Source organism: Pterocles gutturalis, unplaced genomic scaffold (genome assembly GCF_000699245.1).
Source record: "Pterocles gutturalis isolate BGI_N339 unplaced genomic scaffold, ASM69924v1 scaffold9345, whole genome shotgun sequence".
NCBI classification, from domain to species: Eukaryota; Metazoa; Chordata; class Aves; order Pterocliformes; family Pteroclidae; genus Pterocles; species Pterocles gutturalis.
In genome coordinates, this window is record NW_010143422.1 from 80,659 (window position 1) to 99,030 (window position 18,372).

Here is an 18,372-nt window from a genome sequence, read left to right on the forward strand (position 1 = left end):
TGTTCTGTGACTTCGTTGCTTCCTCTTTAGAAGTAGCTGCCATTCCCTGAGAAGAATCCTACTCTGGGTGTCTAAACCTGTCAAAATCAAAGTGTCTTGGCTGTAAGAGCTGGGAGTTGCTATGTTCTTCTCTCCAGGCACAGTGTGACTTTGTTGTTGTATATTAAAAACAGCAGCTGTTGTTAGAGGTAAGGGTTCTGCAATTGAAAAGCAGAATGTCCTAATTACCTATGGCAGAGAAAACATCTGTGCAGGAAAACTAATGAAATTAATTCCAGAGCTTAGCAACTGAATACATTAATTGACATTAATTAATACTAAATGACAGAGCTCTGCCAATGGAATCACATAATATGTCCGTGAGAATCAAATGCCAAAACAAAATTCTTGAGTTAATGTAAGCACAGCAAAACTTCCCATATGAAAAAAAGAGGGATCCAGGCACTGCAAGAAACCTGTTTTCCTTTTTTCTGTCTCCCATAGCAGAGGGAGGTTTCTTGGTGTGCCCGTCTTGGGGTTTGGCTGGTTGGGAGATTAGCTTAAGCAATTTCAGCACTCTGCCCTTTAGTAGTTATTACTGGCATTTTAGAATTGAAGCCATGGAGAATTGCACTGTAAAAGTTCACAGGAATTGCCGTAGTAAATCTTCATCAGTGGTACAATCACTGCTGTACAGACTCCTGTGATCACAGCAGAAATAGACATAGTCCCCATTCCTCCATTGAAACAGGTTTGAAAAAGCTTCAGTCACCTCTAATGGATGTCAACCTGGCCTGCTCTTTAAAAGCTCTCATGGGGGAGATTTCTTAATCTCTTTTGCTGGCTGGTCCCAGGAGCACCTGTCCTGTTAGTATCTCCCTGTGCTCTCAGGATAGATAACCTGTCTCAGTGGGAGGTAAGACAGCACTGCAGCCTCCTCTGAGTGTCTCCCAGGTTGCTGGTGTGCTTGTGGAAGTAAAAGAAAACAATGATGGTGGGGGAAAAAAAAGGTAACAAAGTGGGAAACAGAGGTCTGATTCTGTACTGCTCTGTGATGGGTGATTCAATCCCATGTGTGAAAAGCCACCCAGTCTTGCCAACAGCTCAGGAGGCTGTGGGGCCAGCCATTTCCACTGATGCTGTTTTGTTTAAACTCAGGATGACCTCAGAATGAGAGATGAACATGGGGGGACTATCCTTCCTGATACGGGTTGAGTTAACAGGAGAGGTGTGGGGACTGGTTGTGTTGCAGGTGAAGAGATGCATGCCCCTTCTTCGTCTTATGACTAGGAGGGGATGTGCTGCATCACACAGTAGTGTGGGGTGGTGGAACAGGCTCTGGCCCCCTTGGCCTCCACCTTCCTGGGAGGAGAGGGACAGAGGGCTGAACAGTTCCGAAAGGGAACTTTCCTGAGCTCACTGGAATGAGCAGGCTGAGAATTACATCATTCCCTGCCCTCTTGTGGCTAATGTGGAAAAAAATCATGTCCCTCTGAAGGGAAATGCGTTTCGACCATGCTGTCTGGGCTGTATCAATTAATGGTTTGCACTGAGCTGCAAAAGCATAAAATGTTATAAACTGCAGTGACTAATAATACTTAGCACTTTATATATTCCAAGAGCTCTGCAAATGCTGGGATAAAATCATCCCTCATCAAACTTTCCTGAAGGTTCGTTACCCTGCATGTCTGTTTCAAGCAGAAGTCAACAACCCGTAGAATCAAGGAAAGAAATGTCAAACGATGGATTTTAATTAAAACCAAGATGAAATATGAGATGATAAAAATCTAGCCATTTCTGTTTCGGTGTAAAATGCTACTTCTCTGATCAGAAAGTCGTAATTATATCAAACAAGCAGCTGTGCTTCTCCAACAAGGAAAAAGATTAGAAGTAGTTCTAAGATTAAATACCATGTAGTGTTTCTTTCATATAAGTGCTAATGCTAAAATCCCCAAATCCTTCTTCCTGTAAATAAGCTTTGTCATTAAACAAAGAGGAACTTCTTAATTGATCTGAAAGAGAACAAATTGAATACTGAGAATCTGGTTCTGTATTCTAGGATAAATTACCACCATGAAGAAATTGAAATTGTTTTTCTTCAGGTGATGGATTATGAGATGCGCACCCTGCAGTTCTTCAGAATAGGATCTGAGGACATCCCATACAGTGACAGTGGATCAGATAGCTTTAGGTCTGCATTTAGGCCATTTACTTTGAAACATATGACTGATTGAAACTGCTAAGGCCTCTAGTTTCAAGAGAGTGTGGAATGATTGACCAGGTCTGCCAGAGCGCACCTACCTATGCTGTCACCAGATAAGTAGGTAAAACCCCTGAACAGGAGGTGGTCTGAGTTACTTTTCAAGGTGATCTGAATTACTCTGCAGAGTGTAAGTGCTGTAGGAAATACAGAGGTATGCCATGGAAGGGGTTCTCAGTGGTGACATTATGAAGAAGGTGTCCTCTGCAGGTATCCTCATACGTGGGTATGCACTGGACCTTGCCCATGTTCTAAATAAACTCTGCATGTGACCATGGAGAAGCTGTTGTGCTCTAAAGCACATCCCACACCGTGGGGATGACAGGGAAACTATAGAAGCTCAGCACAGAGAGTATCTGTGCTGCAGCATAGACACAACTCTTCAGACCCATATTACTTTGGGAGTCACAGGACTTGGGCTGTTTGTTGTGTCTGTAAAGGGTCCTTTACAGCTCTGTTGTTCCCTCACTCAGTTCATTGCTTTAAGTTTAAGCCTGAGTAGCATTCAAGTAAACTCAGCAGGGCAGGTAACAGTGCTGAATTGTATGGCCTTGACTAGGTTTCTGTCAGACCTGAGCCACAAGTGCCACCTTCAAATGTTCCCTCTGGTCTTCTTCCATTGTGGAACCACAAGAGTGGCATGGAATAATCAGATCAGCTATGCTGGGCTCTCTCTTGGTATAAAGGAGCAGTGTATAGCTCTGATGTAGGGGAAATGAAAGAATAATGGGAGGCTGAAGCAGGTGAAGAAGGAAGGAACAGAAAGTAATCAGGGGTGGATTCATGAGGGATGTAAGAGAAAGAAGGGTTGTGTTGTGTTGAATGGATGGTGTGACTTCATGTCACATGAGGCTGGGAAGCAGAAATGCTGCCTCAGCAAATAGATTTGTGACACTAGGAGCAATCTGTGCTCGTCTTGGTTTTGTGCTTTTCCTTTCAGATGCCCAATACATCACCTGCAAGATGCAGAACTGCAGTGAAGCCGCTCGCAGCAAACCCTTTCCAGGCTATATTGACCATAACTCCCTGATCGTCCAGGATGATTATGTCTTTGTTCAGGTGCAGAATACCCTCTTCTCTTATTTATTCTATTATTTTATATTCTATTATATTTTATTTTCTCTTCTCTTCCTTTGCATGTGTGTGCATGTGTGCTAGCCTGCAACTAATTAGATAACACTAGATCCATATAATAAAGGCACTGAGTGGGTTGTAGCAGTTCATTTTAATGCTGATAGTGTTCTTCTTACCTCTAGTGTCTTGTCACTGTAAGGTCACAGAGTTCCTGCCTAGAGCATCCACCATTATGTACTGGAGTGTTCTATGCCACTCACTGCAGTCTCATCAGCACTCTAGGTTTAGTGCTGTAACCCCCCAGCTTTAAGTGATGTGTCAGTCATCTGCTATCACAAGGGAGTAGGCCAAAGCTTTTTTGAGCATGAGAGAGAAATAGAAAAGGAGGGAGGGAGTTAGGGGAAGAACCAAAGAAGGAGTAATCAGGCTTTATTGTTATACCTCAGTTGTGATTATAGTGAAAAGGCTAAAAGTGAGATGTACTCAGCCAAGCTGTGTTCCAGGTGAGAGCTGGCATATAGATCTGAACTACTGTGGGTTTCATTAGCCTGCTGCCAGTGTCCATTTAATAACAGCTGAAGAGGACCAAAAAATAACAACAGAATTGCAGGGACCATGGAGATGAACTGGAAATCATCAGGACTAAACTGGTCTTCCAGACAGTTTGTGTTCTGCCATGCTTGGGGGTGGAGGGAAGAGAGAGGACCGATATTTTAAATTGATTGAGTTGATTGTTAATTACCTTCAGTTAATGAACTCAGTCATAAACACCAGTCTAAATAATTCACAAATAAATCTGGGACATACGTTCCAGAATAGCTTTGGTGCCCAGTGTGTCTGAGGCATAAATGAAATGTTTATATGGTAAGAAAACAGGGGCATGCATCACTGTTCAGGCATGCTCACTAATTTCAGAATGGCTGCATGCTTGTGGCTCGAGTGACACAGGAGCTGGGAATTTCTCTTAGTATGTGAATTGATTCATTACTTCATCACTCATACCTTAGCTTTGTGTTCATCAAGATTGTTAATGTTCTCTGTTCTGACCTGATGTTATTACACACTGTAGAGAAGCCAACCCCTTTGCCCCATCTGAGCTCAGCGCTGGGGAGATTGTGTGCCTTTCTGAATAGCCCCTGTATCTTGAAGCATTTCTCTTTCTGTCTATAAGCTGTTGTGTAGTGTTCCCAGTGCTGTCAAATTTCAACTTTGTTACACCTCCGTACTAGCTGCGTGGTGTAAGGAATATGTGAGGAGAGGCAGTCTCTGGTGATGTTCCCCTTAATGCCCAATGGGACTTTGCACAACTTTATACATTCATGTTTGTAATGCAGTTTGAGAAGGTATCATGGAATATTTGTATTTGAAAAGCTCCTATTTTAATTCTTAAACTTCTTAGGATTCTTAAACAGAAATAAAAATAACAGGTCAGAGAGATAGTGCTTGCCAATCATTAATAATTGACACTTACAGGTATGAAATAATAATATAGTAATCCCTGGAAACAGCCTCTGTTTTTTTCCTAGTAGTCAATTCACCGTTGTCTGGCAATTTAAAATTAGATTCTTCAAGTGGTTACCCATAGATATATATGGTTATATCTGGCTTGCAAGGAACAGCTAAATAACATTCTGTGGCTGGTGCTGGACCCTGCCTTATCCCAGGCGCTGTTCTTCAGAGGATGAGTTGCCCAACACCACACAGTAAAGGCTTGGAAGAACAGATGAATGCCCTTAGCACGCTCCGCTAGACTTCCATACCTTCCTTGATCTCCGTCTAGCTTTTCTGAAACTAAGGCATTTGGAATGAGAATTAGTAGGCTCAAAAACATGATGATAAAGGAATGTGGTTTTATTTCTCCCACTCCTTTTCTTTACAAGCTCACACTCTCTCATAAACAATGCTTCTGACCTTCTTTCCCTTAACTTTTGCACAATTCCCTTAAAAAATAGTTGAGCTTTAGAGCTTCAGAATAAGAAGTAGTTCATGTTTTACTTAATCTGGTATGAACTTAGCCTCTGTGTATCTTGCATTTTAAACTACTGCAGTGCCCTGCAGTGCATTTTAAAACCCTTACTACTGAAGAAAAATCATGATAAGCCCAGATATCAGGCAATTAAAGCAAAGTTCTGCATGAAGTATTCCATGGAATATTTGTTCTTCAGTATCTTTCATCCAACAATTTTGAAGTATTTTACAAACATTGGTTATGCTTCAGCAGCACTGGAAGCCAGATAACGTTGACAGCTTTTTTTATTTCTGTTTTTTTACCCGTTTCATAGATGGTAGGAAATGAAACCTCACATTGCTCTAACCCAGCCTTTCGAGGTATTGCAATCAGTATTTAGGCACATAAATAAATGTCTAGATTTACAGAAACACCAAATCAACTAAGCTGCTTCTGCCTTCAGGAGCCCTGAATGCCTAGCTGATCTGGTAACAGATGCACATGATGGCTTGTACAGGGCCACACAGGAACCAAAGCTGGAGGCAGAAATAGAAATCAAGTGTCAGGTCTGCCAGTCTGCTGATCTAATGAATAGCCATCGTGGGAGCTCTGCAGATAGCGAAGAACAGATTGGTTTGTGGTAAGTCAGAGGAGAGCTCTGGTATCAGCAGGTGATATAATGGCTCAAGTGAAGCCAGGACATCACTTTCCCCAGACTTTTACCTGAAATTCTGGCATTTCTCTCTTTTTGCAGAAAATGGGATTCCTTTTGCTCTCTTTTTCAGATGCTGTCAGTTGGATCTATGTTTATTCATCAGCTGTAATAGTGATGCAATTTTAAGCCATTGCCACCAACACTGTGGTATTTCCCGTGGCAGCTTTTGCTTGGTATTTTCCCTGATAATTTAAAAAGAGATTTTTAAAAATCCTGATGATAACTTTCCTGCTTCTCTCATAGTTAACATCAGGAGGAAGACCACATTATTACGTTTCTTACAGGAGGAATGCATTTACTCAGATGAAGCTGCCAAAATACTCTTTGCCCAAGGTAGGTTGCTGTTGCTGGAATGCCCATATGAACCTACAGATATTTTGATTGTACCGAAATTCTTGAATCCTAGACAAGTAACTGTAAGATAACATGCAATGAGCAAAAACATCATTCTTTAACAGAACATTTGCCAGCAAGAGAGGACTGAAAACAAAGTCAGCACTTTGGCTAGTCAAGGGCATCAGTATGAAATTTAGGCAGCCCATGTCAATTGCCATTTGTTTGTGGTTAGTTAATTAAGTTTTGGAGAGGAATCTCTTCCCCCCCCCCGCTTCTTTTTGGGCCTTAAAATTCCCTTCTCCTGTCCCTATCCTGTGTGGGTTGCTTTTTGTGCTTTTTGTGCTTTGCCTCATTAGCAGATTTTAATAGGAACCAAGCAAAGAGATGTCTTTGTGTGTCTGCTCCATATCTTCCCTAATTAAGAACAATGGTGAATTAGCATTGGAGCTTGAAAGGCTATTACTGCTTTCTGGAGCTGGATTTTTTAAAAGACCTATATAAAATGTTAGCTCCATTTTGAAGAAATCACCATTTTGCATCTGGGCTCCTAATGGCTTCTTAATAAAGACAGATAATTTTTTTTTTTTGAGGCCTTTTCTTTCTTGATATGGTCTGGCTTAAATGAAATTTAAGCTCAAAGGTAGCAAATGATCTTGTGGATTCTATGTGAGGTCTAACATCTGGAGACAAATGCATTCCCAGAAATTAATCAAGAATTGTCAGAAGGAAAAAAAGAAAGTGCAAGATCAGCCAGTTCCTAGGAGTTGAAAGAAGACCAGATTTGGTGGGTAGAAATATTCAAAGGGATAATTTGGTTAATATCACAGCTGGCTGTCTTTGATTCCTCAATCCAACTGACTTGTATAGTGGGTTGACTGGGTGACCGCTATCATATAACTAGACTGCAGCTCAAACCCAATCCTGCAATGTGCCATACCTTACCTACTCTGCTGTTGTACCCTCTGCTCCTGTTTACATCACTTGAAAACTCAGTCTTCAGGACATTGAGGACCCTACCAGAAGCCATGTTATCTTCTTGGCTCTGATGCAGGAGGCCTGTGTTCTGCCCCAAGATCTTCAGTCACATTTAAAGATAGGTCCTGTCCAAGCAGGATGGAACTTCTCTGTCAATTCAGTTCAAATTTAAACAGGTGTTATTTGAAGTAGCCCTTAGCAAATGAGTTGCATTTTTAGCCTGGTTCTTGCAAGAACCGAATAATAATTTACGGTGGATTCAGGCCATCTATAGACAGACTCCTTGCTTTAAACTGGTTGTCTCCTGTAGCCCACGCTTATTTTTCAAACTGTCCAGCTTCTGAAAGATCTCTGGAGAGCCAGGGAAAATGCACTACAATTAAACTGCAGTGCATTCTCAGAGAATAGGAATTGGAGCAACACATTCATGTTATTTGATACAAAGAAAAAGATACTCAAGGAGATAAGATGCTTTGTCACAGTCTCGCAATATTGTCAAAGACCGAAGAGCTACATTTGGCTTGGAAGGAGCTACAGTGGAACTGTGGCTGTCTAGGAGGCTGCTATCAAAGCAGGATAGTTGCTTTTATTAAAAAATTCACAAAACGTTATACTATTCAAGGAATTGAAACAAACAGCTTCTTTTATGCCTAAATTCTCTTTTATCTTCTTCAGCTAAGAAAGTGGGACCAAATATGGTAAACAGTACTAAATGACTTCTGGAATTGAAGACAGAAATATCAAGCTTTTTTGTCTCTGCATGTCACCCTTCCTAAACTGGAGGGGTGTGATGGCAGGCAGCTTTGACAGGTGGTATTGCTGCTCAGGCAGCAAAGGCCTATAGCAAATCAAAACTAAAATATTTTTGTTGTTGCCGTCGATAGCCTGGTAGGCAGTTTGATTAAAAGCCTAAATGAACTTGAAACACTCTCCCATACAAGAAGATGTCTGATCATGTACGTACAGGTTTTATCAACCCTATAAATGGTGTTTATTGAGACCTGTTAGTTTCTGTGGGTTGGCAGTGCCTATTCTGTACCACAGCACCAGAATGTGGGCTCTGCCACAGCCTCTGTGCTGTCACTCTTGATAATCAGCTTAAATGTACACGCAGGGTACATTCACTCCATTGTAGACCAATGCACAGGGCACACATCTGTGAATACTGAAGCAAGCCAAGCAATTTCTCTTTTAAAAAGACCTGTCCTTAACTAGTGCTGGGCTGAATACTGATGGGATGGGTGCTTGTGGTACCTCTGTTTTAAATTCATCACCTTCTTTCAACCTCAGGATGCACATCCTGATGGAAGAAGGAATAACCACCAAAAAAAAATCCTTAAATACAGACCTTAAAAAGAGCTGACAGTCCCAGTAATTGACAGGATAAAACAGGCATTATACACATGCCTGCTACTTAACTTGCCAGGAATAAAAGTTCCTTGAACAAGTGCAAAAAGGGCAATTGAAGCATGTTTAGTAATTCAGAAAGCCTTGGCGTTTAGTGATTTGAGTAGACACATGATCAAACCCATGCACAGCATCATGCACTTACTTTTGTCTTTGGAAAGGCAAGAGGGACAGATAGTAGAACTGCATATTAATATACTTCCGCTATGTGCTGGAACAGAGAGAGGAAAACTCGTGCTTTTAGTCAGCAGATGCATGGGGAGCCCCTGCCCCTGAAGATGACAACAACTGTTTGAGAAAGGTGTCTTGCTTCACTTTTCTGTCCTCTTCCCTTTCTGTAGGGAGGTAAAATGGACATCTGTTGTAGTAACTGAAGATGCAGTGGAGCTCTTGCTTCATATCAAGATGAAGGCTGTCTTTTTGTATTATTCCTCGCTCACAAAAAAGCAACCCCACCCTGAAAAAAATAAAATAGAAGTGAATATGATATGCTGATTAATTTTAAATTTCCCAATGTGCAAAACAAAAAATTCCTGATTTTGGTAAAAGGCCCATTTCATGCCCATATGCTGATCCCTTTTTATCAAAGCTTTGCATTATTACTGTATCTACTGGACAAGGCCATTTTAAGAGGAAAAGTTAACTGATCTCGAAGGGCAAACAGTTGGAACACTGTATTTTTTGCATCTTCTGGGATGCATTTTTCTCCAGCGCAAAGAAGCAAGAAGGTCAAGTGAATATTTATCCACTCCATACTCAGATCTGGATCTGGATGAACTGTTCTGAACCTTAACTTCATGGTGAATCCACTTACAAATTTATAGATCAGATTTCTTCCTTATATTTTTTTAATCTTTTCATGACAGGGCTCCACCTGTGTTAATTCCCCCTACAAAACCACAGCAAAGTGAATTGTCAAATACTATTATTAACAGAAGGTAGAAGCAGCATCAGCTTCTAAAGAGTATATTTTCTCATAAAGTTTTTGCATATAGAAAGCCCTGGCTGTGATTCATGGAAGTAGAATAACTTTGGGATATCTGCCCAAAACCAGATAGAACAGCTGAATCTTCTGGGAATCACCTGGTGCTAAGAAATCTGCATTTCTTTTCCTACCTCCACAGATTTTTATGGCACCAAAGAACTCAGGGTGCCTGTGCTGATCAGATAGAACCTGGTAATTCCATTTTAACAATCTCTCTCGGTGGCTTTTTCCACGGGGTAATAATTTCTCCAGGCATTGAAAGAGGGAATCAAGTTTCATAGTTTCAGGTTTTTTTCTTTAATTATGCAAACTTTTCATTGCTTCCTGCTTGCTGTGGCACACAGAACAAACAGAGTAAACCAAAATCTCACTCATAATACTAGTGATCTAACTACAATTCTGTTCTCTAAATCTAGTAAGGATTGGGGTTGTCTTTCTGTATTATTTGGGGAGTGTTTAGCACAGTGGTCTGGGGTCTTGGCTTCTAGTTGACACTGTCACCAGAAATAATAAATAACAGCAGCAATATAACACTGCTGTATAACACTGTACTGCCGATGTACATGTTCAATTAACACCTCATCAGTTAATTGCCACTTTGAAAATTGGCAGAAGAGAGCTAGTGTAAAATATTTGTGGATAGTATTCTCTGCTTACAGGAGTTCTGACTACAGTTTCCAATTAAACTCCAGCCTAACTATATCCCTTGCTCCTCCACAATTACTCTGGTGTCCTTGAAAATGACAGAGCATAGCTCCCTCTAGTAACCTTCCTCTTTTCTTTCCCCAGGACATGCATGTTATCAGCACAGATGAGAATCAGGTGTTTGCAGCAGTGCAAGAGTGGAACCAGAATGACACGTACAATCTGTATATCTCCGACACCCGAGGGGTGTACTTCACCCTGGCCTTGGAAAATGTCAAGAGTAGTCAAGGGCTGGAGGGGAATGTGATGATTGACCTCTATGAGGTATGTCATGACTCCAAACATCTCATTGCTATCTCAAGAGCTCATGGATGCCGTTACCCATGCCTTCTTACCCATCAGTCTTGTAATACAGATGTGAACAGCAGAGCCAAAAAGTGACTAAACATTTTACTCGTTTCTCAGTGCAATCAGCTGAGTTTCAAAGCCAGGTTTTACACAGATGTTGAGTTTAGGCCCAGCCTAGTAATATGAATAGTTTCACTGCTGTAATGTCCTGAAGGTTCTTGGGTGAGGAAAAGCTCATGGCTCTTTCCTGCATAGGAAGAGAGGCATCAGAAGATGTAATGGAATAGTCCCTTCAGTCCCTAAGAGGAACTCTAAGTTTCTCAGCCAAAATCCTGCTGACCTAAATTGGTCCAACCTACAGCTCTGAAAGCTCCCAATGCTTTGAATAGCATAATTCTCTAATTTTGGATTCATTTTTGACAGACTAATATCTTGGTTTAGAAGGAAGGAGAGACAGCAGTTTCCAGCTGTCTTTGTCACTTTCCTCAGCTTGGGCTATTCTGGGAACTGAAGTGATTTTAGGTGCACCCTCTTGGGCTAACCCATGAGCATGGACACTCTGCTACCTTATCTTGATGTCCCCTTTATCCTTGAGCCTTTTCCTGACAAGTATATTTTGCCTAAGCTCACCTGTAAGAAGGCCAATTTACATTGTCTTTTATGACAATTCATCCTAAGAATAAGACTTTCAAAGTGACCTTGTACTTCTCTTGCTCTGCTGCCTGTTTTACTTCTGGAGACAGTACCCAGCTAAGTAGAAATTCAGTAGCTGCTGTTTTGAGGGTCAGCTGCTTTTTTCAGATATCTTCGAGGGGATTTTCTGACCATTTGCAATAAAGGACATGAACTAGATCTGAGTTCCTTTGAAAATGAGATGCGTCCCACATTTTCCCATCCCTGCCTGCTATATAGTTTGCCTTCAGTTGCCCTGTACTTGGAAACCACCTTAAATTGTCCCAACAGAGAGCCCAAGTGTTGTACAGAAATGCAGATGAGCTGTATTAGGATGGGCCCTAGCATTTCAGTCATTTGGAGATTTTTACTGTTAATCTCTCTGCAACTCTGGCAGCCCATGGAAACACTGTTGCCTCTTATTACTGTCAGCTTGAGAAGCAGTTTCACCGCGTTATGTAAAGGTGTCCTACATCCCAGGGGGAAAGAAAAGCCTTTGTTTTGTTTTATTAAGCTGACACCACACAGTAACCTGGATTGAAATTGATGGAATCAGACTTGTAGCTTCATATCTGCTGATTATCTAGATAGAAAGAATATTGGCTGACACTGAACCTGGCACAAACCTTCCTTCAAATTTGATTTTCTAGCTGGAAGGGAACAGAAAGCCGTCCAGCATGATTCTCCCAGTAGGGTTGTTGCAAATGATGAATGCTCTAGGGGTAGATGGAGATGAAGACGAGAAGAAAAGAATCTATAGATAAATTAAAAGTGGAGAGATTGCAAAATGAGTCCTTCTGTGGTGACAGCAATATATTATATTATGATGTATATAAGCAGGATTATTCAAGAAGACGCCAGAGAAAGACCTGTTAAATGCACATGTGTCTGTATGCATGTTTGTCAGGTGCTAGAAGTTCATGTGGTTGCGTTGTAGTATGTTTGTGTGTGTAGAGTCATAAACTGATTCTACTTCAAGGATAAATCTGCTCAATGCTGCTCAACAGGGAATTGCATTGGACATGAAGAGAAGGGAGAAGTTCTTTCATGGTGCCTCGTCATTTTCTCCCTTCTCTTCTCCTGTAAGTTATCAGAAGCCTTTCACTCAGAGGTTGTTAGTTCAGTGTGTGGGCTCTTCTGCTGCTGCACCTTGTAGAGGATGAGGAGACCACTCCTAAAGGGACACTGTTCCCCCTTCTGTATGTTGGATAGGTCAGGGTGTAAGAATAGCTCTTCTCTCCACTACGTTTCAGTGCCACTTGATTGGTAGCACACTGGACTCAGCATTCAGTGGGTCTGCAGTCACAAAGGGGCTGTCCTAGAAACCATCTCCTAGAGCAAGAGAAGAGCAAGGATCACTGTCCACTGGGTCTGAGTGCCCTTTCAAGTTTGTGCACCTCTCTGATGATGTGTTATGGCTCTGCTTGGCTCTGTAGTTAGACTGGTTCACAGAAAGACAATCCTCCCTGTGGGAATCCATGCCTGAAGTGATAACAGACCTTGAGAGGTGTGTCTGTAGCTATGGTATATGTGTCTGTCGCTCCAGGACTTATTTCTTTTTTTAGCAGTATGCATCCTGGATGGGAAATATATGTTTGACATAGGAAGTTGGTGATGGGGAGTGAAGAGTGTGTTTTGAGTTGTGTGTTTGAGTGCCTTGTGTGAATGTTTCACTAGAACTGTAGACAGCATTTGTATCTGCACGCAGTGTATTCAGGGCAGAGAGGATCATCTACAAATCCTGCGTGGGAGCTGATGAAGTGCTTTTCCCTCTGACCACTGGTGGTCCTGCAGTTACTTGCATGAGTCTTTCTCTCTTATGATTGTATGAACAGCAGGGATGAACGGATCATTGTGTGTGTCATGGCTGTCTATATGCAATAGGTGTATCTCCCTACTGAGAGCATGCAAACATGTATAGTGCGTGTGGTCTTTTTTTAAGATAAAGCTGTCCAAGACTGACAGTATAACTTACACTTTGCTTTTTCTGGAAAGGATTCTGAATCTCAGCCCATGACTAGAATCATAAAAAGAAAAATTCACAGGATTTCAGAACACATTTATCACCTGATGTATAAAATGTTCATTAATCATTTATGGACAGCATTTCATAGGGACTATATAGTACAACTATTTCAGGACAACAACAAAGAAAAGCACAAATGGAGTTATAGGCTCTGGCCTCTGGTAGGAAAGGAACACTATGTTATTTTTCCAGCTCTGTCTATTCATGCAGCATCACTAGGAGACAGAGTACCCTTGTCTTAATAGGGTACCTTTCTACTACAGCAAAGAAATCCTGAACACTTAGTTAGGCAGTACCAAATAATCCAGCTAAGACACTGAAAATATTAGCTTTTTATGCTTATATCAACAAAAAATTAGTTAACTACTTAATTTAAAGACGATTGCCCATTATAGCAAGTCATGTCTAAGTCTTTACATAACTTCAAATGAAATTCAGTGCCATTGCTCAAGGAGGAAAGTGCTATTCAGAATGACTAAGTACACCAATGTACTATACCAATGCAGGGTACACTAGTAGTCCCACAGCATGTGACTGAAAGTGCTACTCATTGGGAGCTGTAGCATCCAAATCCAGCCACATAATTAAATCAGTTGAGCCAGAACAAACTCTGAGTCTGATGTGTAACTCTTTGCCACGTGATGCCATTTAAGTAATAATCTCTATGAATACAGTCTTGATGAGTGATTCTGTGTACTAGTTCTGCATCATAAGAAGAGATGGGGTAGATGACTGAACAGACTTGCTGGAAACCAAAAAGTTTCTTACTTCCCCCTCCTTCTCCCAGTTTCTCTTCCCTTTTTATTGCAGCACTCAGATTGCAGAATGACAACCTAACAAATTCATTCGCAAGCTGCAGCAGCTATTGGGCTATTGATTTTCAGTGTGCTGAGAAGATGGGAACATTCTGCAGTGTGAGTTGCGTTTTGAGGTTGATTTTTTCTCTTGGGCTTGGTTCCAATGTGAGTCTGTTAGCATCACATTTTTACAAAATCTTCCTGTAGGTCTGTGGAGTAAAGCTGTTGGGTAAAACACCAGGAAAAATAAAAGTATGAGAGTCTCATTGTTAGCTCTGTAACTAGCATTCTGGGTGGCCTTCTTGAGTCACCAGTGCCTTGGTTTCCTCAAAAGACGAAATGGTAATAAAAATACCTCTGTTCCCCAAGTTATCCTGTTGAGACACTGACAATTATGAAACATATTGAGATCCTTAGGTGAGATGTCCTAAGCAGGCTGTATGAGAATAGAAGCACTGAACTGCATGCGTGTGTTGCCATTTCCTTTGCAAGGCACAAATTGCTGCTGTTTCCTGCTACTGGAGGACAAGAGACAAATAATTGCCCTGTACATATTTCATCTTTCAGGGAGAAGGATGCCTACACAGTTGAGAGATTGTCATTTTACAGATAATGCTATTGACATCTTATTGTAGAATCATAGAATCATTAAGGTTGGAAAAGACCTGAAGGATCATCAAGTCCAACCGTCAACCCGCACCACCTAACTCAGTAAACTGTGTTCCTGTGCTGATTCTGAAATACAAGCTTTCTTTTCCATTTGTCACTTTTCCGCCTGTGATGGTCTTATCTTGTCCCCAGCACTTCAATTTGCCTTCCTTTGATGCTCCTTGGCAATTCTTGCCCTGACATCTACCACACTGACACAGCCACCAGATCCCTGTCGGGTTTGACAGGACACGTGAGACACAAGCACAGAACCTGCATCAGCTTGATTTATTTTTCAGCCATGTCAATTTTTCCTAGGTAGCAGGGATAAAAGGAATGTTCTTGGCTAACAAGAAGATTGACAACCAAGTGAAAACTTTCATCACCTACAATAAAGGAAGAGACTGGAGTTTGTTGAAGGCCCCGGACACTGACCTGAGAGGAAACCCTGTCCACTGTCTCCTAGTAAGTACCTGAAGGGGAACTTGGGGGTGGTAACATCCCAGAGCAATCTTTTTCTACCAGGTAAAACAAGACAGAGAGGGCAGCTCCTCTCTCCATGTGGTGTATCTCCTGGAGGGAATACTGCATATTAAAAGTGCAGTATGTCACTCTTGGGCTGCCAGATGGTATTGAAAGAGCTGGAATTGTAATTTAGCTTAATTTAATTTTATTTCTGGAACAAAAAGAAGCATCGTAGATCAGCTTCCTTCTGCACAGCTCATGGTCTCCTCTTGAACAGCAGATGAAACTGGATGCTGTTTCTGTGCAGTTGATTTTCTGGACACTAGATGGGAGGAGTGAGCCATTGTAGCTGTCAGAGACTTAATAACTTGAGACAGGCTCAGAGGAAAGGAGAGCTCTGATTTCTTTCAGGCCACCCAGTTGGCTTTATTAATATTTATCATTTTCTCTTTGAGCTCAGAAGTGAGAATCGACACATTCATCCAAATATATGTATAGCTATGTGTTGGGTATATATTGTATGTTTCTGGACTTATTGATACAGATCAACATATAGATAAGTCTTTAGTCATCATTATATGCAAACAGTTTCCAAAAGTGAAAGCAAAATATAAGCAGTGTGAATAGAATTGGAGATCTCTGTGGAATTAGAAAGCTCAGACTGATCTCAATATGTTTTTCAGCCGATATAATCTATACGCAGCAGTTGGGTAATACTCAGAACCCCAGCCTTTGGGATTTTCAATAGCTTTTATATTACATAAATTATGAAATGGTTCCAGGCAGAATCAGAGGCACTACTTACACTGCTCTTCCTCCTGCTGTCCGATACCTACGTGTTATTTTCTGTCTGGAAAAAAAAAAAATATATATATAATTTTGAGGCCATGCATTTGTTAGAATCTGAATCAGTATTACATTTTGTGCATTGTGGTATGTAGCTGAATGCCACACTAATCTCTTAACTGAACCCCATACATTTTTTGCAAGAGCAAAAAATAAATAACTTCATATTTGAAGCTGTTCAAATAATTTATTTTTTTATTCAGCCAAAATGCAAACCTTTAATTTTCTCTTCAGTTTGGAAAAAATAAATAGTGAGGACTAGGGGTCAAACAGAAGAGTTATTTTAGAGCATGGCTAAATTTGTGTTGTTTTTTTTTTTTTTTTTTCTTCTTCCAAGTATTTAAAAATTGTAACTAAGGGCATTTTTAAATTAAATCTTTCTAGAAGATGAAAACCAAAAAGATGACATTCAGAAAACTTTGAAGACATAAAGCAGTTGAATTTTTTAGAAGGGGCTATGTGTAGAAGTCTGTGTTTCAAATAGATTGTGATATAGTTTTAACTCGAGTGAATATATTTGACAAAAAAAGCACACCTTAACTTTTTCAAATTATTACCAATTTTATCAGAAACCCAAGATTATTATTATGTGATATGATAGTGTAGTATTTTGGGGGGGGGGCTGGCAAGGCAGAAGAAGTAAAATCTATGTGGACAAGTGAAATAATCAAAGTAAGCTCTATTCTTTTCCCATTAATTCAAAATTTGAATTCTGAAAAAATATCTGTCTTGGTATTGTTGCACACTGATCAAGAAAGATCTGATTTGCCATTGCAGTTATAAACGAGACAGAGGTATTGCTCTGCAGGGTCCTTATCAAACAATAATTTGCAGGAATTATGTATTTTATATACAACAGTATGCTGCCACTGTAGCTATCCACTATATAGCGGAGGTGGTTGTATGACTGCATATAAACCAGGACTGGATGGTTCTTATGGAGAAAGGGGATTATGGCTCCCTTAAGCCTTCCCGTCCATACTGTATCTGCCACTATACTCATGTGCACCTGAGAACAAAATTAATTTCATTTACAATTAGACCAGATATGCCTGGACAAGCTGGAAGGGTGATAAACTTGAAGAAGCCAAGCAAGGCATCATGAGCAGGGGCAGAACTACACTTGTAGGGACACAGTGAGAGCTGACCCAGAGAATCTCTTGGTTCTGTGTGGATTGCATATAAATCCTTGTAGTTCCAGTGTGCATAAACCACTATTTAAACACTGTTTTGTTTTTATGTTGCTCTGTATGCAACCATGTAGTTGCCCTGAGAATTGCTTCTGCCTGTACGAGCTCGATGTAAGCTTGTAATCCTGTTTTCACTGGAAAGCAATCACTTCCTAAATGCTCTGTGACTTCGTCTGAGATAGGCATCTCAGGTCTGTGGGCATCTGTAGACATTGGTCCATGATTTCAGGGTGGTAAGGGACAAATCCTCAATGGTCTTAAACCACGTAGCTCAGTTTTTGCCCTTCCAGAAGAACTGGAAGGAACTTAGTCCTTCCCCATGATAAAGCCAGAGGAATGTTTTAGCCATGTTTATTTTTCCTCTTCCCTTATCATGAGGTGAAACAGGTAAGAAGCCTTTTTTGTTGCCTGAGCTTGTCTGCCTTCTTCATGCTTAGGTTGTCACAAGCTGGTGGAATGACAGCAGAGCAGGGATCATCAGCTGAACATACAGGGTCTCAGGTGGTCGTCTTGCAAATCTGCAAGAAAGCAAATAGATGAAATCAGAAGTAAACTGACTTGTTAGGTCTTTCACAGGAACAGGCAGTCTGCCTGCAAAAGAAAAGGAGGTACAGAAAATGCACCAAAACCACAAAGTGGAATAAAAATCCTACAAGAGAAAGTCAAGCTATTTAAAAATTTTATTTGAGTTTCACAGTTAATGATGGGGGAAGATGAAGGCAGAATATGGAATTCGAGACTTCAGGAAATGGTAGAGAAAAGACCACAAAGTTGGAAGTGGTAGGGGAAATTTTCAAAGCAAAAGCATTGAAATTGTTTTACATTCCTGGAAATAAGTCAGGGATACAGATGGCATTCTGCTGAGGAAAAGCATGGAGAAAAGGAATTGTTCCCTGCTCTGAGGCAATTCTGTTCCGTATCGATGTGACATAGCTGTAGTATTTAAACAGTTCACACACTCCACTAACCTCTTTAGCCACACTCTGTCTACCCATGCATCACCAGAAGTTTTACCTCCTTACATCAGTTGCGCTTTTTTTCTCTACATATTACTGT

The 18,372-nt window shown here is 40.8% G+C and overlaps 1 protein-coding gene across 1 annotated transcript in view; it reads left to right on the forward strand.

Moving 5' to 3' along the window:
• LOC104469978 (VPS10 domain-containing receptor SorCS1-like) overlaps window positions 1-18,372 on the forward strand; it is a gene marked incomplete at its 3' end in the record, with an annotated part of 67,355 nt that overhangs the window by 39,273 nt on the left and 9,710 nt on the right. The window contains exons 5-8 of the mRNA XM_010084731.1: window positions 3,180-3,298; window positions 6,220-6,309; window positions 10,469-10,648; window positions 15,134-15,280. Of these exons, the coding sequence (XP_010083033.1) occupies window positions 3,180-3,298; window positions 6,220-6,309; window positions 10,469-10,648; window positions 15,134-15,280 (536 nt within the window). The remainder of the gene's footprint in view (window positions 1-3,179; window positions 3,299-6,219; window positions 6,310-10,468; window positions 10,649-15,133; window positions 15,281-18,372) is intronic.